At 49.9% G+C, this 22,969-nt stretch overlaps 1 protein-coding gene across 1 annotated transcript; it reads right to left on the bottom strand.

Annotated features, from left to right (window-relative positions):
- Positions 1–4,246: 4,246 nt before the first annotated feature.
- On the bottom strand, positions 4,247–10,509 carry fyb2 (FYN binding protein 2). Its single transcript, XM_007903708.2, has 9 exons — positions 10,484–10,509; positions 9,798–9,843; positions 8,677–8,772; positions 8,398–8,417; positions 7,878–7,920; positions 7,590–7,689; positions 6,726–6,888; positions 5,869–5,903; positions 4,247–4,423 (listed from the first exon to the last, which is right to left on the bottom strand). Exons 3-9 carry the CDS (start codon positions 8,715–8,717, stop codon positions 4,412–4,414), a joined length of 414 nt encoding a protein of 137 aa, XP_007901899.1. The 5' UTR covers positions 8,718–8,772; positions 9,798–9,843; positions 10,484–10,509; the 3' UTR covers positions 4,247–4,411.
- Between the last annotated feature and the right edge of the window lie 12,460 nt (positions 10,510–22,969).

Genomic DNA, 22,969 nt, shown 5'->3' with positions numbered 1-22,969 from the left:
ATGATGTGTTGCTTTGAATTTGAAGAATATTTACTGTGTTACCGGTACTGTTATAGCCATCGGGGTGTTAGAGCCAGTAATGCTGGGTGAGTCTGTCTGGGTGAGGAGAGGGAAAAAAAACTAGTATTATCAACCTATTTTAAACGGTCCCAAAATCGGGATGATTTTTAACGAGGAATTTGCAAAGAATGATTAGTATTATTATTTCCTAAAAGAAATCTTATCTAATTTGCATTGAAAAAACTCAACAGTTTCTGCTTCCATCGTTCTCCCTAGGGAGCCTGTTCCATACATTTGCTGCTTGCTCACTGAAGTTCATTCAGTCGCAGTGGTTCCACTGTTCAGTACAAGATTCACTTTACAGTATATTCTGTGAAGCGCTTTGAGATGTCTCGAAGACGAGATAAGGAGCTGTATCAAATGCGAGGGTTATAAAACATGGTTACATTATCTACATTATGTAATGAACGCATGAAAAAAATACTTGAAATATCAAATTTAACGCACCTTGCCTCAAAATCTACTGACGCGGCAGTAGCATCTCCAAACACTACTCTCTTCCTACCTGGTGACCTGCTCTGCCCTCTCACACACCTGCTTCACACTGACTTCTCTCCAGCTTTTTTTTTAATGAATCGAGCAAATACTTTTGACCCCTTGAATAATTTGGTCACTCAATCCGCGACTTGTTTGTGGGGCACTGCTGCTGCTGCATTTCGCCCACAAAGTATACAGTCACTACACTTTACAGTATATTCTGTGAAGCACTTTGAGACGTCTTGAAGAGAAGATAAGACGGTATATCAAATGCAAGGATTGTTATTATTACCTCAAGGAGAAACCTGTTGTGTAGTAGTTCTTGTTGGTGATGAAGGATGTTGAAATGTTGCTGTTTTTTCACACGGGTATTTTATGCCGAGAGTTTGTATGTCAAACGTGATGTCTGTCTCTCCCCCCAGGTTCAGGGAGAGAGAGAGAGAGAAGCGCTCTGAGACGCCACCCTGCGTGGGAGGGCGCTATATAAGTACAAGTTGTTGTTGAAGCGACAGGAGGAATAAGCTTTAGCAATATTTTAAGCTTAAATCAAGAGGAATCTTGAAGCAGATTGGGGTTTTCTTATCAGAAGATTGTGGGTTCAAGCTGACACTCCAATGTAGTGCTGGGGGGGCAGGTGCATGGTTGGAGGCGCAGTCCTTTGAATGAAACGTTAAACTGAGGTCCCGTCTATACCTGTTCTAGTGGACATCCCATGGAGCTATTCGAAAAGTGTCGTTTCAGCGCCTTGGGACGTCCTCCTGACGTGAAAGGCGCTCAATAAATGGATTGTTGTTGTTGTTGTTTTTCCTGGCGTCCTGGTCTGTGGGATGTCGCTGAGCTCAAAATTGGCTGCAAAATGCACAGTAGCATTCTGTGAAGCGCTTTGAGACGTGCTCCGAATGCTAAAGGTGCTACATCAGATTATTATTAAGGATTATTTTTATTATGATGAGAAAGGGGTGGATGGTGGGGGTGGGGGTATGAGGGCGCACAACTCCCCAGCCCCAATTTAAAAGGAGTGGAGCGTTGCAGCAGGAAAAAACCCACAGTTCAGTGCGATATATTTCCCCCCTGGTAACAGCTCCGAACTCCCCTCTGCCAAGGGGGGCTTTTATTTTCCCTGTGGCGAGCCAGTCAGACCCTCACGATCCCGGGCCAATGTGCCATCTGTGCAATAGAGCCAAACAATCATCAGCCTGGACAAGTTTGTCAAGAGAGGTGCTTGTTTGGAGAGAGAGAGAGGAGAGCATTGATTGATTTGAAACTGGTACTGAGCTAATGGCTTTCACTAGGATGCACAACTTTGGGGTGGTTTCGGCAGCTTTGGAGCTACTGCGTATCATGATCTGTGGACTGATTTTTATATATAAATACATATAATTATATACACTGTATAGTTCTGTCTGAGAGCCTGCTACAGTTGCCTTAAGATGTCAACTTATTTTTCAAGTGAAAGCTTTATTATCTTGTCTGTGAGGCATGTTTGTATGCAGGTAACACTGGCAAGACATAATCACTAGAGAGGTTTTGAAGATGTTTTGATGTGTGTGTGCGCGTGTAACCGTATTGGAAAAGCATTATTTCCCCCCCCCCCACACCCCTCCCTGTTCTCACCCCAAAAATATTTGCCTGTTCGTTTGTGCGTAAGAATTTTCTTCCTTCGCTCATCACGCGTGCCAGGAACACAACACTCCTCTGCGATAAACCCAGTGTCCCATGTCCGCAGGAGTATATTTAAACCAAGTCGCTTGCATTAGGATCTCTCCGCAGCAGTAAACTGTTCTGTTCTCTCGCATCCTGAGGTCAGTAAGTGTCTCAACTGACTCGCTCCTACGATTCAAACCCTCGCCTCAGGGACTTTGAGCACATACTAGGCTGACACTCCAAGCCAGTGCTGGAAATAGGGGTTGGATGAGGAGTGGGGGTGGGTGGGTGAGAGGTGGTCGGGGTGGGGACACAACACTGGAGGTGTTGACATTAAAGATGAGACATTAAACTGAGGTTCCGTCTACCTGAACAGGTGGCAATGAGATGATGGAATATATCTCCCGGATTCCTGGCTAACTTCTCCCCCCCCCGCCCCCCCCCCCCCTCCCACCTCTCCATCATGCACAGTCACGACACTTTTCAGTACTGTATGTCCTGGTGATTCGCTTTTGAGGCGATGTGAAAGGTGCTGTGTAAATTTGCAAGGTTTATGATTATTGTACGTCAATTAAAAATAGTGGTTGTGGTTTGAGGGTTTGAACGCTGGTTTGTGAGCGCTGGCTATGTTCAGATTCATGGCCAGACTGATGGACACGAGTCTTCCCCTTAACTTATCTTAATGCATTTATGTTAAAGCTGAGGGTAAAAAAAAGCTGGTCACTACACTTTATATGTGTTCCCTGAATTAGCACTGAGAGCTCTGGAACCCTCTCCCTCTATTCCCTCCGCTTTGCCCCTTCCTTCCCCCATCTTCAGCTCATGCCTTAAAAGACTTTCCTTCCTCTTTGACCGTGCCTCCGGCCACACACCTCCCCCTTGGCTCAGTGTCATGCTCCACCACTGCCGAGCGCTCTGGGGCGCTATCCTGCGTGGGGGGGGGGGGGGGGAGGCGCTGTACAAATGCAAGTTGTTGTCGAGAAAGGAGCCCATCACTGGCGGTGAGGTGGGAAATGGAGATGTGTCCCTGGTTGCAGTTTCAAGGCAACAACATCCATTTGAGTTTACGTAGCGCCCTTCACACGAGGGGGTGGTGTCTCGGAGTGCTTAAAAGCAAGTAGTGAAGCAAGGTGCAGTGGGAGCTTCAGCCCACCCTCCCCCTCCGCCCGCACTGAGCCAGCACAGCTAAATCCACAGCGAAGAGAGAGAGAGAGCATTTTGGACATGAAGAGGTTTTACTAATTTTCGAGCGGTTTGAAAAACGCAGGACACTATTTTCAATGATATTGGCCGGACAATCGGGAGGTTCTGTCTGTTGTTTCGCTCCTCTCTCCCCCCCCACCTCTCCCCGGCTGAACTTACAGTGTGTTTTTGTTTGTGAAATGTGATGCACTGCATGATGTAGATCGATATCATGGTTGTCATTTGCACTTTAATATTTATTGACAATAATAAACTACACTGTTGAGCAGCGAGCGACTCCATTGCCTTTACTTTCCTCTCAAAAGGGTAGAATTCCCGATAGCTGCTGAGTCTCACATCACTACCGGTAAACGGCTCACACGTGTCTCAGAGAGGAGCAGGATTTATTGAAAGCCTTGGCTCTCGCCAACCTGCGCCTAATACTTTCTGGAATTAGGTAAGCAGGATGTGTCCCTCCAGGGAGAGAGAGAGAGAGAGAGAGAACGCATTCCAACAATCTATCTCTGGGATTTCCATGTGTCGGTGGGATGGATGGAAATCTCAGCTTGGTTTGGACATTCCTAAGCACGGTGATGGGTTTCTGTATGTGTCAAGACACCCAACTGACCAAAATAACGCTGGAGTCGGAGCCCTCTCCCCTCCCCCCCAAAGAGAATTACATGAAACACTCATTAAGATTACAGCAAGATTTATTAGTCATTGCAAACAAGGCAAGTGGGGGGAGCTCCTTTGATCATTTACCCCCCCTCTCCCCATATGTTGTGGGTGATTCACCGGAGGTGGGGGAGAGGGGGAACTTGTACTGAGTGGAGCCACCACATGACAGACTCACACACATACACACTCTGCAATATTTGTGAAGTGCAATATTTGTACAGTAAATCGCAGTTATAAATTACACACAAAAATCATTCACAACTTTTCTATTACAGTGGGTAGGGGGGATGGTGGGAAGAGGTAAAACGCCAATTAATACCCAGTGGTTGCTCCTTGTTCCTTTCGTCATTTCCAAAGTGAAGAATCTCCATTAGTTAATTTTCTAATGCAAAGGGAAAAAGAGAATATTAAAGAGAGTACTCCACACGCTTCTGTTTACCTCGCATTAAGTAGGAACCTGGTTGTTAGTCATATCGCTTTCCGGGGGTAATAATACATCAAAAAAATTTATTTGGACACTCAGTCCACGACTGTTTGTGGGACGCTGCTGTGCGCAATTGGCTGCTGAGTTTCATCCACAAAATATACATTCGATCCACTTTTCAGCAATACTCTGTGAATCGCTTTGAGACGTCTCAACGACTTGATAAAGCATTTATATCAAATGCATGGATTATTATTAAGTTAAAAATGTAATTTGCAGCAGAAGTAAATCCGTGAATAAATAAGGCTTTCCAACCCGAGAGAGGGTACAGCTGAGGGTGTGGTATAACTGAAGCTTTCTCCACCGAGATGGCTGAGAGGGGATGTGACATAAAGGCCTTTAAGATTCTGAAGGGGCACAACAGTAAGGTGGGGGGAATAGGAGACGAGGGAGTGTAGTCTCAGGATTGCTAGCTGACATTTTAGGGAGCTCAGAGAACATAGTTTAGGGTTTGGAATTCATTCAGAGGTGCTATTGAGCCCAGATCAATCAAACCAGTGCCAACCCGGCTCAGTTGATGGTGCTCTCATCTCGTAAGATAATTAGCAAAAGACCCAGAGGAGCGAGGAGGAGAATTTTTCTTTCACGCAATGAGTTGTTATGGTCTGGAACGCACTGCCTTGAAAAGCTGGTGGAAGCAGGTTCGGTAACAACTTTCAAAAGGGAATTGGATATTTACTTGAAAACAGCTGTAGAGATGTGGGGTAAGAGCGGGGGGAGTGGGACTAGCTGGGGTAAGAGCAGGGGGAGTGGGACTAGTTGGGGTAAGAGCAGGGGGAGTGGGACTAGTTGGGGTAAGAGCGGGGGAGTGGGGCTAGTTGGGGTAAGAGCGGGGGAGTGGGGCTAGTTGGGGTAAGAGCGGGGGAGTGAGGCTAGTTGGGGTAAGAGAGGGGGGAGTGGGACTAGTCGGTAGCTCTTTCAAAGAGCCGGCACAGGCACAATGGGCCGAATGGCCTCCTTCGGTGCTATAAGATTCTATGAGTCAGAAGGTTGTGGGCTCAAACCTCCGAGTCAGGAATTGGGGTTGGATTGTCTTAGGTGTTGTCCTGCAGATCAGACATTAAACTGAGGTTCCCTGACACTATTCGAAAAAGAGAAGGGGTTTTCTCTTTCCCAGTGTCCTGGCCAACAATCCCCCGGATAAAAAGTCAGTCAGTTAGTCACTATCATGACTGTTTGTGGGTCAAATTGCTGGGTGGCAAATTGCCCACAAGTAGTCACTGACACGTCACAGTAAAAATAATCCTGTGACGTGCTTTGAGAAGTCTCAACAGCTTGATGAAGTGTTGCATCAAAGATACAAACACACAGACCCACACTTCACAGACACAGAAGGTACTCACAGAGAATTGTAAATGCTGAATTTCCACATAACCATCTGAATACACAGAAAGAAACACAGGGTAAATAACAGCAACAACAACAAAACAATGTCATGTTCAGAGGACATCCCTGACCGCGAGACGGTCAGGGATTTGGACCCGAGCTGGGGATTGGGATCAGGAGGGGTGGAGGGTCGGGAGGGTGGGGTGTAGGAGGTTGACTCAAGGCGTGGTCGAAGAGGAGGGTCTTGAGGTAGGCCTTGAAGGAGGCGAGGGAGGGGGCGAGACAAAGTTCCAAAGGATGGGGGCAGAGAAGCAGATGGCTAGCTGGGAAGTGGGGGGAACATCTGCTGAAATATTGCTGATGTTTTTCTTCTTTTTCCCAGCATGAAAACATCCAAAACTGGAACGGCGGAGCCGGGGAGGCGCAGAGAAGCCATTCACACATCGGTTGTGTCCTGGCATGCGAGCGGTTTATATTTACACAGCGTCTTTCACTCACGTCGGGAGGACGTCTCAAAGCACTTCACACTGTGCGTCCTGGAGTGGAAGAGGGGTTTGTAGGGGTCGGGGATGGAAGGGGACCAGGGCGGGGCATGGTAACAACAACAACAACTGACAATTACACAACACCTTTCACGTTGAGAGGACGTCCCAAGGCGCTGGACAGTGAAGGGTTTGCAACCGAGCTGGGGGATGGCGATGAGAGGGGTGGAGGGTGGGGGTAGGAGGGTGACCGAAGGGGAAGATCTTGAGACGGGTCTTGAAGGAGGCAAGGGAGGGGGCGAATTGGAGGGGCAGAGTTTCAGAGGGGGGAGGGGAGTGGGGTTGTGGGGGAGTGGGGTCAATGGCTGAAATTGTCATCTCAAACAACTCACATTTCCCCTCGACGTCGCGACAGATGATGTCTCCCTTATCCCCTGAGACATCGATCACGTCCAGCTTGTCTCCGGTCTTTACACACAGGTAATCAGAGCCTTTCTTGGGTGTAAAGTCGTTGACGACTACGGCTGTGTTCTCTACCGAGATGGGTTTTGTGTACTGCAGCGAAAGGTGAGAGATAAACCGACTTTACCCAGCATCAGAGGTGGTTCCCAATGCACTTCACCATCACCCGAAATTGAGGGAGGGGTGTGGGGGTGTGGGGGGCTGGGGGGGGTGTGGGGAGGCAAGGGAGACAAGGGGGGGAGGGGGCTGAAAGCATGGGCAAAGATGTCAATCTTAAAACAGGTGAGGTGAGGGAACCAGAGAGTCGGAGGGTGTCTTGGTTAGAGTTCCAACTTGGTCCGTATTCCCTCAGAAGGTTGAGGTGATCTGATTGAGGTGTTAATGAAGGGTAGCTACAGAGAAACTATTTCCTCCGGTGGGGGAATCCAGAACGAGGGGGCATCATCTTAAACTTAGAGCCAGGTCATTTAGGAGTGAAATCAGGAGGCAGTTTTTCACCCACAGGGTAGTGGAAATCTGGAACTCTCTCCCCAAAAAGGCTGTGGATTATGGCTGGATCCATTCACGTTTTCAAGACTGAGGTTGGGGATAGATTGGTTTTAGGTCAGGGTATCAAGGGATACGGGGCAAAGGCGGGTAATTTGAGTTGACATACATGATCTTATTGAATGGCGGAACAGGCTTGAGGGGCTCAATGGCCTACTCCTGTTCTCTGTGGGTGTTGGTGGCAGGAGGTCTGGGTATACCCAGCGATGTCTGGTACATGATTGTATCACAATGATGTTGAGACTCACCTTGAATCTCTTCCGAAACTTTTCCTCGTTCAGCGCTTTCTTTCTCTCCTCTTTGTTCTCCTTTTCCTTCTTCCCTTTCCCCTTTGTTCTATCATTTTTGCTAAAGAAGAAGAACAAAAGACTCATTAAATCCAAGTGCTCCCATGGAGTCGCAAAATATAACATAAGTTTACACAGCGCCTTTTGTGTCGTGAGCATTTGACTTATGAAAATATTATTAATAATAATAAAATTAAATTAACGTTGTATTATTATGGGGTCAGCAGGTGTCCTATGTGTGTGACTCACCCAGTGAGGTTCTCTGATGTGTTATCCACATTGCAGTTGTCTGCTGGATTAAGCAGAGAGAATAATATTAATAATAATCTTAATAGCATTAATAATATGAATAATCTTAACAATGGTAATAATATTAATTAATAACAGCTATATTGTATTTGATATAGCACCTAATCACGTCGTTGAGACACCTCAAAGCGCTTCACAGGATACACTTGTAAAGTTAATTGACGGTATATTTGTGGGCGAAACACGGCAGCCATTTGTGCCCAACAGCGTCCCACAAACATGGAATCCTTCAGCGCAGAAGCCTGTGCCGGCTCTTTGAAAGAGCTGCCAACTAATCCCACGCCCCCACTCCTACCCCACAGCCCTGCAAATTTTTCCTCTTTAAGTACCCATCAGGTTCCCTCAATCCGCAGCGCCAACATTCGTGGATTGAGTGGCCAAATTATTATTATTACTATTTACTTAGAAGTGATTATTACGCCTGGAAAGCGACAACAGAACAGAAAATGCTATAACTCACCTTCAGTGCTCTCATCGTGCCTGGAAGGGGAGCGGGCAGGGGGGGAAGGAGGAGGAGGAGGAAAGAAAAATAATCAATACTTTTTGGTCAATATTTACAAATTTTTAAGCGTGAGAGAGACCGAGAGAGAGAGAGAAAGGCCGAAAGCGAGAGTGAGCGAATGAGAGAGAGAGAGAGAGAGAGAGCAAACGAGAGAGAGAGAGCAGGGTGTAGGGAGAGGAGAGGAGGACAGAGAGAGAAGCCGAGCTCTCAATGTAAATAAATAATAAAAATAAATACCTGACATCCGACTGTGATTTGGAGTTTCGCATTTTGGCCATTTTTCTTCCCTTTTTGAAGAGTTTCGTGAACACCTTCACACCTTTGAAGACGGCTCTAGATCAGAACGAGGAAGGGGGCCGGTTAGTGAGGGAGTAACGGAGAGTAGGGGAGCTCACCTCTAGCATTTACCCTCCCACCCCCTGACCCCAAACCTCAGCTCCCACCAACCCGCACTGACACTCCCTGGGATTAAGCGCATCCCTTTGTGGGTAGAGAGGGAGTGTAATGACTGTGTATTTTGTGGATGAAACGTGGCAGCACAATTGCCCACTGCAACGTCCCACAAACAGCCATGGAGTGAGCAACCAATTTTATCCTGGTGGATTGTTGGCCAGGACACCGGGAGAGAGAAACTCCCTTCTCTTTTCGAATAGCTCCACAGGATCTTTAACATCCACCTGAACAGGTAGACAGGACCTCGATTTAACATCTCATCCGGAGGACGGCACCTGGGACAATTCAACACCACCCCGGCATTGGAGTGTCACCTTAGACGGCTGACACGAGTGAACAAGAGCCCATTCAGCCCATCAAGCCTGTTCCACCAGTTGTTGGACCTGGTCAGGTCTTTTGATCCTGTGTGTTTTATATCCCTTCATATATTTTATCTAGAACCAGAGGACACAGTCTACAATTGAAGTGGGGGGGGGGGGGTTAAACTCAGAACAAATCTGTGGAAACATTATTTCTGTGAGCCCGACGGAGACAGACGGTGGAAGCAGAAACTGTGGATTGTTTCAAGAAATATTTAGATAGATTTCTGATAGAAAATAATATCTCTCGATATAGTGTATAGTTTAGGACAAGACATGCCAAGCGACAGCCGGGATGGTGGCAGGTAAACCAGATGGTATTCTTTCACCAGCAAATTCTCATGCTCTTACACCTCAGTGTCCACCTCTCGTTCAAATAACAGTTTCTCTGGAGTTTTATCTCTCATCCCGTACTGTAGAACCACACATTCCACGATTAGAGGCCAATCCTCTCACTCTGGAGCCAAGCAGCCTGTTGAGTTCCAGCTCATCGGAGGTTTTGGGAAATAGATGTATGAAAACAGATGTAAAACGAAAAGGACTCACTCCGCATCCACTCCGCCCAGGTCCTCCCCGAACGGTAACTCTCCTTCTGAAAGAACAACGCAGACAGCAAAGCCACGAGGTTTTAGCCGGTTAGAATCTAGCAGTTACCCCCCAGCGCACACACTGGGCTCCCCACCCCCCACCCCAGCCCCCACCCCACTTGCCGACCTGCATTTCCATTCCAACAATCTGGGATTTCCACGTGTAGGTGGGATGCCTGGAATTCGCAAGTGAGAGGATTCGGGTTCGATTCCCGAGCAGGTCGAAACGCTAGTCAAGTTTCCTTACCCCACACGCCTCTGTTTACCTAGCGGTAAGTAGGAACCCGGGGTAATAATACCCCTGAATGTTTTTTTTAAATAATAGTAATAAAAAATAATACTTTGGTCACTGAATCCACGACTGATTGTGGGACGCCGCTGTGCGCAATTGGCTGCCGTGTTTCGGCCACAAAATATATAGTCACTACACTTTACAGTATATTCTGTGAACCGCTTTGAGACATCTCAAAGACCTGATAATGTGCTACATCAAATGCAAGGATTATTATTATTATAAGAATGCTGATGGGTTTCCGCACGTGTCAGACACCCAGCTGAACAAAGTGAGGAGGGCGGTCAGTGGGGGTGGAATTCTCATCCATTAATCGGTTTATCTCGGGACATCTCAATCTCTCAGCACCTTACCTTCCCCCTCTTCTCCCTCCTCTTCCTCCTCTTCTTCCTCCTCCTCTTCCTCCTCCTCCTCTCCTTCCCCCTCTCCCCCCTCCTCTGATGCAAACCCGCTTTGGTTTCAGGAGCAAAGGAGAGAAAAAAAATGACAAAGTCTAATGAACGGAGACGTTGTTGTCGACGTTTGTGTTCGGCTAATTATTTTTCTGAATTCCAACTGCCCATTGTCCATCCATCAGCTGTCGGCGGTGAGATGTCAACCACCATTGGCGGTCGGGCATTTAGCATCTCTACCCCCTCTCTGTAGGACTCTATCCCGCAATCCCTGTGCCTCACCCTCTCTCTTGGCCCCTTCAAGTCCCATCGAAAATCCTTCCTCTCCAAACGTGCCTTTGGCCGCCCCCCCACCACCACCCCCCCACCCTCCACCCCTCCTGATCCCAACTCCCAAATCGGGTCCAAAAAAACCCTGACTGTCTCGCGCCTGGGATGTCTCTCTGACGTGAAGGGCGCGAGACAAGTGTAATTTGTTGTTGTTGAGTCACTCATCTGTAGAGGGTGACATATGCCTCGCCTGACCTCTACCCACACCCACCCACACTCGTCCAATGTGCACCCACTCACACCCCCCCACCCCCACACACAGTAGAGGGCGGTGTAGAGGGTCTGGGAGCAGTGACCCTGGCTGATTTTCACCTCCCTCCCCGGTGCCACCCCACACCCCACCCTTAATCGAGGGGAGCTGAGACCTTTTTGCTGCCCTCCCCCCCCCCCCCCCCCCCCCCACACGGCTGAGATCAGCTAACTCGACACAGCTCGGCATTCGAACCCGCTGCCAGCCAGTCCCTCAGTTGGTCGGATTAAAGACAGACAAACGAGCCTTAATTACCTGAGACGTCCGGCCACCTTGCCCGCAACACCAGCAGCACTTTCTGAAGAAAGAAAAGAGAAAGACAGTGAGGGTGAGAGAGAGAGAGAGAGTGTGTGAGAAAGAGAGAGTGCGTGAAAGAAAGCAAGAGAGAAAGAGAGAGAACAAGCAGAGAGAGCAAAAGAACGACAAACAGAATTCTTTTTTTCTCTCTCTCCCTCTCTCATGTTAGGCGTCGAGAGCACCGTGTTTCCCATTGAAATAAAAATCCTTTACAAAAGCAAATACATCTCAGCATCGAAATCTTGCAGGAGAGAGAAAAAAATATGCTTCTTACCCAGATTTGACAGTGTAAACCTGCACGGGAAATAATAAATAATACGATTTAATGTAAGATGGACTGAATTGGATTGAAAAGGTCTATTTTCAATTTATTATTAATAATTATCACCATGACAGTAGGTGGAACTGAGGGCCTGTTGGTGCCCTGTTCAGGTGGACGTTAAAGATCCCACAGCGCTATTCGAAAAGAGGAGGGAGTCTTTCTCTCTCTCTCTCCCGGTTTCCTGGCTGACAATCCCCCGAATATTTGATCCATTGACTTTCACACAGGGAGGACATCTCAAAGCGCTTCATGGGATTTTACTGTAGAGTGTAGTGACTGTGCGTTCTGCAGGCGAATGCGACAGCCAATTTGTGCGCAGTGAAGTCCCGCGAACAGCCAGCGACCGATCTTACTGTGTCTGACTCCCCGACAAGGAACCCCCGCCCCCCCACCCCATCCCATTCCCCCCTCAGCCTGGAACGTGAGCTCAAATTTCCGACATGGGTCTTGACCCCACAATCTTCTGGCCCGAGGCCGGAGCGGGAGTGATGTCACGCAGGGCAGAGTCTCGAAGCGCTTAGCAATGGCGGAGCCTGACGCCGAGCCGGGGAGAGAGAGGGAGAGAGAGAGAGAGAGCAGCTGAGCGGAGGCACGGTCAAAGAGGAAGGTCAATAAAAAGCAGCTTCTCCTACCCCTTTTTCTTCTTCTTCACCTCCTTTTCCTGTGATTTCTTCTTACTGCAATTAGAGAGGTAAAATACACCACTATTAATAATAATAATAATCCTTGCCTTTGATATGGCGCCTTATCACGTCTTCAAGACGTCTCAAAGCGCTTCACAGGATATACCTTAAAGTGGAGTGACTATACTTTGTGCGCAAAACAGCAGTGTTCCACAAACAGTCGTGGATTGAAGTGACCAGTTTATTATTATTTTTTTTAAGGAATAATTACCCCCAGACTAACAGCCAAAGCAGCCGGTGGAATAGAGTTGATGGAGATAAGGGGATGGGGTTGTTGGCAGGGTCCTAATTTGGGGGATCGTGGGCCAGGACCCAAGTCAACTGGAGAGCGCAGCTCAGGACAGGGCATTAACTAGCTGGTCAGCAGAGGTCAAGCGAAAGCTCGGTCACTAACCCACTCTTCCCCAACTCGGTCTGACCGTCCACCATCTCGTACAGATCATCGCTCTCTGAAGGGGAAAAAGAATAGGTTTAGTGTAATAATAATCCTTGTATTTGACACAGTGCCTTATCACGTCTTCGAGTCGTCTTAAAGCGCTTCACAGGATATAGTGTAAAGTGGAGTGACTGTGTATTTTGTGGGTGAAACGCGGCAGCCGAATGCGCACAGCAGCGTCCCACAAACAGCCATGGATTGAGTGACCACATTTTTTTTTGAACTAACAACCGGGTTCCTACTTACTGTTGGGTAAACAGGAGGCGTGTGGAGTAAGGAAACTTGCCTAAGGTTTCGCTCTGCCCGGGAACCGAACCCAGGTCCTCCCGCTTGCGAGGTGAGCGCGCTAAGGGGAGGGGAAAGGGAGAAAGGGAAAGGAGGGAAGGGGATGGTGAAGGCGGGGAGGGGGAAAGGGAAATGGAGCTTTCTGCTCTTTAAAACGTAGTCTCTCTCTCTCAATCGCAATCTGGCCGGTACTCACCGGGAGAGGTGGAGGTTCCTGGAGCGGGGCTGTGGAGGTGTCAAATAGAGGAGTGAGTCAGGGTCAGAGATAAACACTTTATTATATGGTCTAACGACCCGTAACCGGAGAGCGCGAAAGAGAGCGAACACGAAAGCCTGAGAGAGACAGAGCGCGCGAGAGAGAGAGAGAGAGAGAGAGATTGCGTGGGAGAGAGAGAGAATAAGCAGGGTGTGTGATGGGGAGAGGGGGGAAGAGACAGAGAGGGTGCGCGACACCCCCCCCCCCCCACCCCCACACACAGTCTCACCGTAAGTAAATAATAACAATCAATACCTGAGATCCGGCTGTGATTTGGCCTTTTTCATTTTGGCCACTTTTCTCCCCTTTTTGAAGAGTTTCGCGAACACCTTCGCGCCTTTGAAGACGGTCCTAGATCAGAACGAGGGAGGGTGTGATGTTTACCAAATCCGGGGGGCTGGTTAGTGACGGGGGGGGGGGGGTAACGGAGGGTAGGAGGGCAGCGTTCTGAGTTAGGAGGTGATTAATACGACTTTTGCAAAGACATCTAAGTGACAGGTACTCGGGTGCAATTCTACGACTGGTAAAGATAAGACTCTTTTACTGTGTTAAAGTCAAGGCCATTCAGACCCTCGAGCCTGTTCCACCATTCTATCAGATCGTGATTAATCTGTACCTCAACCCCAATTGCCCTCCTTTGCCCCGTAACCCTTGATACCCTAACTTGACAAACATCTACCCACCTCAGTCTTGAAAATTTCAATGGAATCACACAATCCGTTGAGTTGGGGCCCAGAGGAAGGCCTTTGGTTAGGGGTTTGGGAAATAAAGGCGTATTTTGGAAGCGGGTTTGTTGAGCGTGAGGAAGGGTTAAGTTCATCGAATGAAATCAGACGTAAAACCAAAAGGACTCACTCCACATCCACTGCGCCCAGGACATCCCCGATCGGACACTCTCCTTCTGAAAGAACAACGCAGACAGCGATATCGATGGCAAAGCCAAGAGGTTTTAGCCGGTTGGACTCCAGCAGATACCCCCAACGCACGCTCTTGGCTCCCCCCACCCCCAAGCCTTGGCTCTTGCCAACCTGTACCTTATACTCCCCAGAATTAGGTAAACAGGATGTGTCCCTCCAGGGAGAGAGAGAGAAAGAGAGAGAGTGAGCAGGTCCGAAAGCGCAGTGAGATGTGCATGTGGGGGGAAAACGACGCACTCTCCAGGCGAGGGCAGAGGTGGGAGGAGAGGGGGGGAAGGATGAGGGGCGAGTGCGGCCATTAAATGGTTTATCTCGGGGCGTCTCAGTCTCTCAGGGCCTTACCTTCCCCCTCTGTTGCAAATGCACTTTGATTTCAGGATCATCCGTCACCGGGAAAAAAGGAGAGAAAGAAAGGTTACCATCGAGGATGTTGTGGTTGACACACAGCCCCCCCCAACCCCACGCATGTTCCTCCCCCTGTCCCACTTCTACAACCATTCACACGGCCTCTGGGTCTCAGACACATCTTTACTTTCTATAATCTCTCACCCTTGCCTTTTGTCCTGCACCACCAACTCCTCTCTGATCTCCTCATCTCCTGTCCTCCGCCTCATTTTTTCCTGCGCTTTTCTTTCCCCGCCCCCCCCCCCCTTCTCTGATCGTCCTTATAAACTGCTCCCTTCCAACATACATTACATTAGAATCCATTAGAATATACGGCACAGAAGCCGGCCATTCAGTCCAACTGGTCTATGGCGGTGTTTATGCTCCACATGAGACTCCTCCGGCCCTTCCTTAACTGAGCCTTCAAGCATAACCTTCTATTCCTTTCTCCCTCATGTTCCTATCTCGCTTTCCCTTAAATAAATCCATGATATTTGCCTCAACAACTCCTTGTGGGAGCATGTTCCACATTCCCACTGCTCTCTGTGTGAAGAAATTTCTTCTAACTACCCTATTTGATCTGTTGGTGACTATTTTATATCGTTGGCCCCAGCTCTGACGAAAGGTCATCGACCTGAAACGTTAACTCACTTTCCTCTCTCCATAGATGCTGCCTGACCTGCTGCGTCTTCCCAGCCACTTGTGTTTTGATGTCACACGTCAGCTCGACAGTGAGCGTTGCTTACCCGTAAAGAGCGCCATCAACACACACACACACACACACACAGACACACAGGCGTGTACGTACACACGCGCGCGCGCACACATACACACAAATGGTAGAGGGCACCGTAGAGGTACCAGGAGCAGGAATCCTGGCTGGTTTCTCCCTCCCTAAATCAATTTGACCGGTTCCACAGGCTAAGACTGGGCTGAGATCAGCGAAGCCGGCAGTGCTCGGGAATCAAACCCGCTATTGACCAGCCTGTCGGTCAGTGCGATGTACGGACAAACAAGCATTAATTACCTGAGAGTGAGACCTCCGATCAAGTCGCCCGCAATATCACAGCATAACTCAGCAGGACCTTCTTTAAAAGTAAAGAGAAAGAACTGACAGTGAGGGAGAGGGAGAGAGAGAGCGAGCGAGAGAGAGAGATAGGGAAGAGAGAGAGAGAGTGCGTGTGAGAGAGAAAAAAGAAAGAAAACGAGCAAAAGAGGGAGAGAGAAATCAAGAGCGAGCAAGAGAGATAGAGAAAGAGAAAAAGAGTGAGAGACAGAGAGCGCAAGAGAAGGAGAGACAGAGACAGAGACAGAGACAGAGACAGAGACAGAGACAGAGACAGAGAGAGAGAGAGAGAGAGAAATGGAAAAGAGAGCATGAGAGAGTGCAGAATCTCCGGCTCTCATTTCAGCAATAAAATCTGGCGGGTGAAAAAGATATGCTCTTACCCAGGTCTGACAGCGAAAACCTGCACGGGAAATAATAAATAATACCATTATAAAATAGACCGAATTGAGATGAAATTGAAAAGGTCCATCAATTTATTATTACAATTTATTGTTAATAGCGACGCTATTCGATAAGAGGAGGGAGTCTTTCTCTCTCTCTCTCTCTCTCTCTCTCCCGGTTTCCAGGCTGACGATTCCCCGAATATTTGATCCATCGATTTCCACACAGGGTGGACATCTCAAAGCGCTACTGTAGAGTGTAGTGACTGTGTGTTCTGCAGGCGAATGCGACCGCCAATTTGTGCGCAGTGAAGTCCCGCAAACGGCCAAGCAGTGAGTGACTGATTTTATTGTGTCTGACTCCCCGACAATGCAGCCCAACCCCTCGCCCCCAACCCCCCCACCCACACACCCCATTCCCCCCCCCCAGCACAGCCCTGGAGTGTCAGCCTGGAACGTGAGCTCAAATTGCCGACATGGGGTCTTGACCCCACAACCTTCTGCCCCCGAGGCCGGAGCGGGAGTGATGGAGCCAGGCGTGATTCACGCAGGGCAGAGTCTCGGAGCGCTTAGCAATGGCGGAGCCTGACACCGAGCCGGGGAGAGAGAGAGAGAGAGAGAGAGGAGAGCGAGAGAGAGAGAGAGAGAGGAGAGGGAGAGAGAGAGAGCGAGAGGGAGAGAGAGAGAAGGTAAGCGGAAGATCGAAGAAGAAGGTCAATAAAAAGCAGCTTCTCCTACTTCTCTTCTTTCTCTTCTTCCACTACCTCTTTTTCCTGTGATTTCTTCTTACTGGAACTAGAGAGAGAGGAGCTGGGAGGGGGCAACACATCAAATGTCAACAACCCTCAATAACGACAACAACAACAACAACGTGCATTTATAGGGCGCCTTTCACGCAGGGTAGTGTCCCTGAACGCTTCGATAAGCGAGCGGAAAGCGCAGGGAATTGGGAGATGGGAGGAGGAGTGACTATGGGAGTGGTGACAGCTGGAGAGGGCATTAACTTGCTGGGGGTCACCGGCGGTCACTAACCCACTCCTCTCCGCCTCGGTCTCACGATCCACCGTCTCGTACAGCTGGTCGCTCTCTGAGGGGGGGGGGGGAAAAAGAACAGGTTCAGTTTAGAGTGGGGGTCCACCACAGCTTCAGCCGTTCGACCCCCCCCACACCACCCCCACCCACCACCCTGCTCTCTGAAACTCCATCCCAGAGTCCCTCCCACCCTCTCCCCTTGTTTCGAGGACCAACTCAAGATCGACCTCTTTGACTTCGCTTGCGGTCCCCTCTCCCCTTCACCATCACCCCCCCTACCCCGCCCGCCCTCCCCCCTCTCCCCCTCCCAACCCGGCTCAGTCAGTTAAGGACTATTATTATTATTGACAGAATGAGGGTGTCTCTCTCTCTCTTTTGGCTCAGTCGCTCACGCGCTCTCCCTCTCCCCCCACCCCCCCACACACGGATCAGACGGACGCAGGGTTCAAGCGAGTGGACACTCACCGTCGTACAGGGGGGATGAGGTGCTGTAGGTGTCATCAGATGATCTGCAAAAAAAAAATCTTCCCCATTGACAACCATTCCATTAACGATTCAAAATTGATAGAAATGTTTACATCAATTACTTTTAGCAGAGAGAAAATTATCATAATAATAATAATCCTTGCATTTGATATAGCGCCTTATCACGTCTTGGAAACGTCTCAAAGCGCTTCACAGAATAGACTGTAAAGTGAATCGACCGTATATTTATGGGCGAAACGCGGCAGCCAATTGCGCACAGCAGCGTCCCACAGCGTCTTGCGAGGCAAGAGCTCTAACCACTGAGCTACAGGAATCTGAGGAGAGAGACAGGCTATGGTGCTGGGATGCTATTTGGGGAGAGGCAGCACAGATATTGAGGTGGAGAAAGCTGTCCTTACGTTTCAGTCAGAGCCACATCATCATAGATCTCCTCGGAGCTCAGCGACTGTCTCGAGAGCCGCTCACTAACTTCCCGAATCTCCCTCACATCCAACTTCACCTCCTCCCTCTGTGTGTAGCCGTCTGAAACACAGCCAAGCTCGTCACTCCCAAACACCGGGAATAAGAAGGTACAGGCCAGGGCGATAGCATCTCGTGTGGAGTATTATAATAATAATAATAATCCTTGCATTTGACACAGCGTGATTGATTTATCACATCACTGAGACGTCTCAAAGCGCTTCACAGTATATACTGTAAAATGCAGTGACGCTGTATTTTCTGGGCGAAACGCGGCAGGCAGTTTGCATAGAGTGGTGTCTCCCAAACAGCCGTGGAGCGAGTGACTGATTTTATTTGGGGGATTGTTGGCCAGGGACACCAGGAGAGAGAGAGTGAGAGAGAAACTCTCTTCTCTTTTCGAATAGCTCCTCGGGATCTTTAATGACTACCTGAGCAGGCAGACGGGAGCTCGGTTTAACGTCTCATCCGAAGGATGGCGTCTCCGACAATGCAACACCCCCCCACCACCCCCAGCACTGCATTGGTGCGCCAGCTTAGACCATGCGATTCCAAGTCCTGACGTAGGGGCTTGAACCCACAACCTTCTGACTCAGAGGCAAGAGAGAGAGAGAGAGAGAGACAGAGAGAACGCTACCCACTGAGCCAGGCTGACCACAGCCATATCAGCGGAAACTCCCTCATGCATGTACAGTTGCCATCCTGGCTTCTGGCCAACCACTGCGCAACCGGACACGAGTCCATGCATATGATGTCCACCATTTTACCGTGTTTCACTGACTGCTGGTTCTTCCTCCCGTCCTGTTTGCCCTGGTCTCTGGCTTGGAATATTGGGGTCTCTCTCCCCGTCAGCTGTGAACAGAGAAAAACAAGGTAAGTCGTGTGCACAATTGGCTGCTACGTTTCGCCCCAAAAATACACAGTCACTACACTTTACCATTTATTCTGTGAAGTGCTTTGAGGCGTCTCGACGAACTGATAAGGCGCTATATCAAATGCAAGGATTATTATGATGATTATTATTATCCGCAGGTTCCTAACATTTTCAAATGGACAATAACCAGAAGATAATTGGCAAAAGAACCAGAGGGGAAACGAGGAGAATTATTTTCTACGCAGTGAGTTGAGGAGTGGGACTAGTTGGGGTAAGAGCAGGGGGAGTGGGACTAGTTGGGGTAAGAGCAGGGGGTGGGACTAGTTGGGGTAAGAGCGGGGGGAGTGGGACTAGTTGGGGTAAGAGCGGGGGAGTGGACTAGTTGGGATAAGAGCGGGGGAGTGGGACTAGTTGGGGTAAGAGCAGGGGGAGTGGGACTAGTTGGGGTAAGAATGGGGGTAGTGGGACTAGTTGGGGTAAGAATTGGGGTAGTGGGACTAGTTGGGGTAAGAGTGGGGGTAGTTGGGGTAAGAGTGGGGGGAGTGGACTAGTCGGTGTAAGAGTGGGGTAGTGGGACTAGTTGGGGTAAGAGTGAGGTAGTGGGACTAGTTGGGGTAAGAGTAGGGAGTGGGAGTATTTGGGGTAAGAGTGGGGGAGTGGGACTAGTTGGGGTAAGAGCGGGGGGGGAGTATTTGGGGTAAGAGCGGGGGGAGTGGGACTAGTTGGGGTAAGAGTGGGGGGAGTGGGACTAGTTGGGATAAGAGCGGGGGAGTGGGACTAGTTGGGGTAAGAGCAGGGGGAGTGGGACTAGTTGAGGTAAGAATGGGGGTAGTGGACTAGTTGGGGTAAGAATTGGGGTAGTGGGACTAGTTGGGGTAAGAGTGGGGGTAGTTGGGGTAAGAGTGGGGGGAGTGGGACTAGTCGGAGTAAGAGTGGGGTAGTGGGACTAGTTGGGGTAAGAGTGAGGTAGTGGGACTAGTTGGGGTAAGAGCAGGGGAGTGGGAGTATTTGGGGTAAGAGTGGGGGGAGTGGGACTAGTTGGGGTAAGAGCAGGGGAGTGGGAGTATTTGGGGTAAGAGCGGGGGGAGTGGGACTGGTTTGTATCCTTGTCGTATCTCTGACAATGGAGCGCTCTCTCTCCTCCCACATCCTCTCCCCCCCTTCCCCCTCCCACCCACCTCCCAATACTGCGCTGGGATGCCAGCCTGGACTGTGAGTTCAGAGTAGGGGTGGGGGGNACTCGAACCCCAAAAAAATTCTTCCCCAGATGTGAGATAATGAGAGACAAGATCCAAGCTGAGTCGTGGTGTTGTGGGTAGCGTTAAAGATCCTACAGCGCTGCTGGAAAGGAGAAGGTTTTTTTCTCTCTCTCCCAGGGCTCGGGCATTGGGTGAGAGGGTGTCAGTCGCTCTGAGTGAGACTAATGTGGGTAACCTTTGAGATCAGTGCTAATCTCACACCAAAGGTCAATTACCCAGTCACCAGCTGAGAGCCACGCTCACAGCAAACACATGCCTTAATAATAATACTTACCCTCGCATTTGATACAGCGCCTTATCACGTCGTTGAGACTTCTCAAAGCGCTTCACAGGATACACTGTAAAGTGAATCGACTGTGTATTTTGAGGGCGAAACTCGGCAGCCGATTGCGCTCAGCAGTTGGATTGCGAGACCAAATTATTATTTTTTTCATATTTCTTTTGAAGGAATTATTACCCCGGAAAAGCGACGGACTAATAACCGGGTTCCTACTCATTGCTTCTAAACAGAGGCGCGTGCGTGAAGTGAAGAAACTTGCCCAAGGTTTCTCGCTGCCCGGGAATCGAACCCTGGCCTTCTAGCTTGCGAGGCGAGCTCTCTGACCACTACACTCCACTTACATTGAACCTTCTCAGGTCTTTCTCTCTCTTCTCCTGCTGTCCCTTGGACTGGTCTCGCTGCCACTCTCCGAACTCGTGGTTTTGCCCCTGGAACTTGGTCTCACTTCAATAACGGAAAGAGATTGGATTCAAAGCAAGAGGTTACTTTTGGCGCTATCAATGGCAAGCTGTGCGTGGTCTTAGCTGGTTAGACTCCAGCAGTTACCCCAACGCACACTCTGGGCTCGCCCCCCCCCCCCCCGCCAAGCCTCGGCTCTTGCCAACCTGTGCCTCATACTCTCCGGACTTAGGTAAACTGGATGCGTCCCTCCAGGGAGGGAGAGAGATAGAGAGAGACAGAGAGAGAGAGCGAGCACATTCCATTCCACGTCGAGAGGTCATCTCAAAGCGCTTCACAGGATTTTATAGTAAAGTAATAACAATATTATTATTATTATAGTAAAGTGTAGTGACCGTGCGTTTTGCGGTTGGGGCGAACGCAAGCAGCCGATTTTTCGCTGCAAACGGCCCTGAAATGAGTGACGATTTTATCCGGGGGTGGGTGGGGGGAGTGGGGTGGGGGTGGGGGGGGGGGGTTTAGGAGAAATCCTCCAACTCCTGAGACAGGTGTCTGGCTTCCTGGCGTCAGCCAATGTTAGCGTGAGAGACTCAGAACCAAGCACAAGATAACACCTCGCCAATAATTAACAAGACAGAAATGCACCTTGCTCAAAAGGCCAGCCTGTCCTCAGCGAGCGAGGACAAACCGAGAGAGTAGAAAGTCTTTGCGGCACGGAGCACCACGCCCTGAGCGTCAGTCTGTTCAGTCACTCGCTCACCTGTCCGCTCCCTCCCCCTCAGCGGGCTCCGGCCTGCTCCATCCCCCCTGCACGGCCCACCCCACCATCAGCGGTCGGACCTTCAGCCTCTCTGCCCCCTCCCCATCCTCTGGAACTCCATCCCACGGTCCCTTCGCCTCGCCCCGTCCCTCGCCTCCTTCAAGCCCGTCTCGAGACCCTCTCCTTCGACCAACCGCGCATTCTAACCCCCCCACCCTCCCTGACATCTTGATGCCAACTCGAGTCCAAATCCCTGACTGTCCAGCGCCTTGGGATGTCCTCCTGAGCTCGGAGTCAGGGCTGACACTCCATCAGGGATGGGGGAGTGGGGCAGTCGGGGTTGGGGTGGGGTGGAGTGCACCACATTTTTAGCGGCGACGTCGTTCGGGCGAGATGTTAAACTAAGGTTCCCCGTCTCTGTCGCTTTCAGGGCAGATCGGATGTTAAAGACCCTATTCGGAAAGAGAAATAGGAGTTTCTGTGGTGTCCTGGCCGACAATCGCCCCTTGTCTCCACCCCAATAAATCAGTTCCACCTGACGGTGGTTTTCGCGACCTCACAGAGCGCGAAAATGGCCGTGATATGACTCCGTCTGCAGAGTAATTAGATTGTGGTGAATTTCAACCGGAGTAATTGCGAGTCACGGCGTTTCCACTCGAATAATAACCCGTTGCAGTCGACACAGCGCTCCTTCGCGCCGTCGAGACGTTTTCCAAGCGCTTCGCAGGATTGCGCTGGAAAGTGGAGCGAAACACGGCAGCCAATTCACACACAGCAATGTCCCCCCCCCACCAAACCGCCAAATGGAGTGAGTGACCAATTTTTATCTGGGGGAGGACGGGGTGGTGGTGGGGGGTGGGTTGGCGGGGGGTTGGGGATTGTCAGCCAGGACACCAGTAGAGAGAGAGAGAAAGAGAGAAAGAAAGAGAGAGAAGGGGCAGAGGGTGGAGGTGGGGGGTTATAGTGGGGGGGAAACTCCCTTCTCTCTTCGAATTGCGCCACGGGATCTTTAACGTCTGCCCGAACAGGGCACAGAAGCGGAGTGAGGTTTAACGTCTCATCCGAAGGACGGCCCCCCACCCCACCTCCCCCCACCCCCACCTCCTCCCACCCTCCGAGTGTCAGTCGTCCCGACATGGGAGCTTGAACACCCCACTTTGTGACTCGTTGTCGGGGGTGACACTGAGCCAAGCTGACAGCTTAAGTAAGTGAGTAGCTCAGTAAGGTCGGAGCTGTTCATGACGCAAACAAGGAAGAACATTACCCTTAAGTAAAGAAACGGCCTAAAG

The sequence above is a fragment of the Callorhinchus milii genome, unplaced genomic scaffold (assembly GCF_018977255.1).
Source record: "Callorhinchus milii isolate IMCB2004 unplaced genomic scaffold, IMCB_Cmil_1.0 Scaffold5, whole genome shotgun sequence".
Classification (NCBI taxonomy): Eukaryota; Metazoa; Chordata; class Chondrichthyes; order Chimaeriformes; family Callorhinchidae; genus Callorhinchus; species Callorhinchus milii.
The sequence above is the reverse complement of the archived record's forward strand: the minus strand, read 5'-3'. Positions and strand labels throughout refer to the sequence as shown.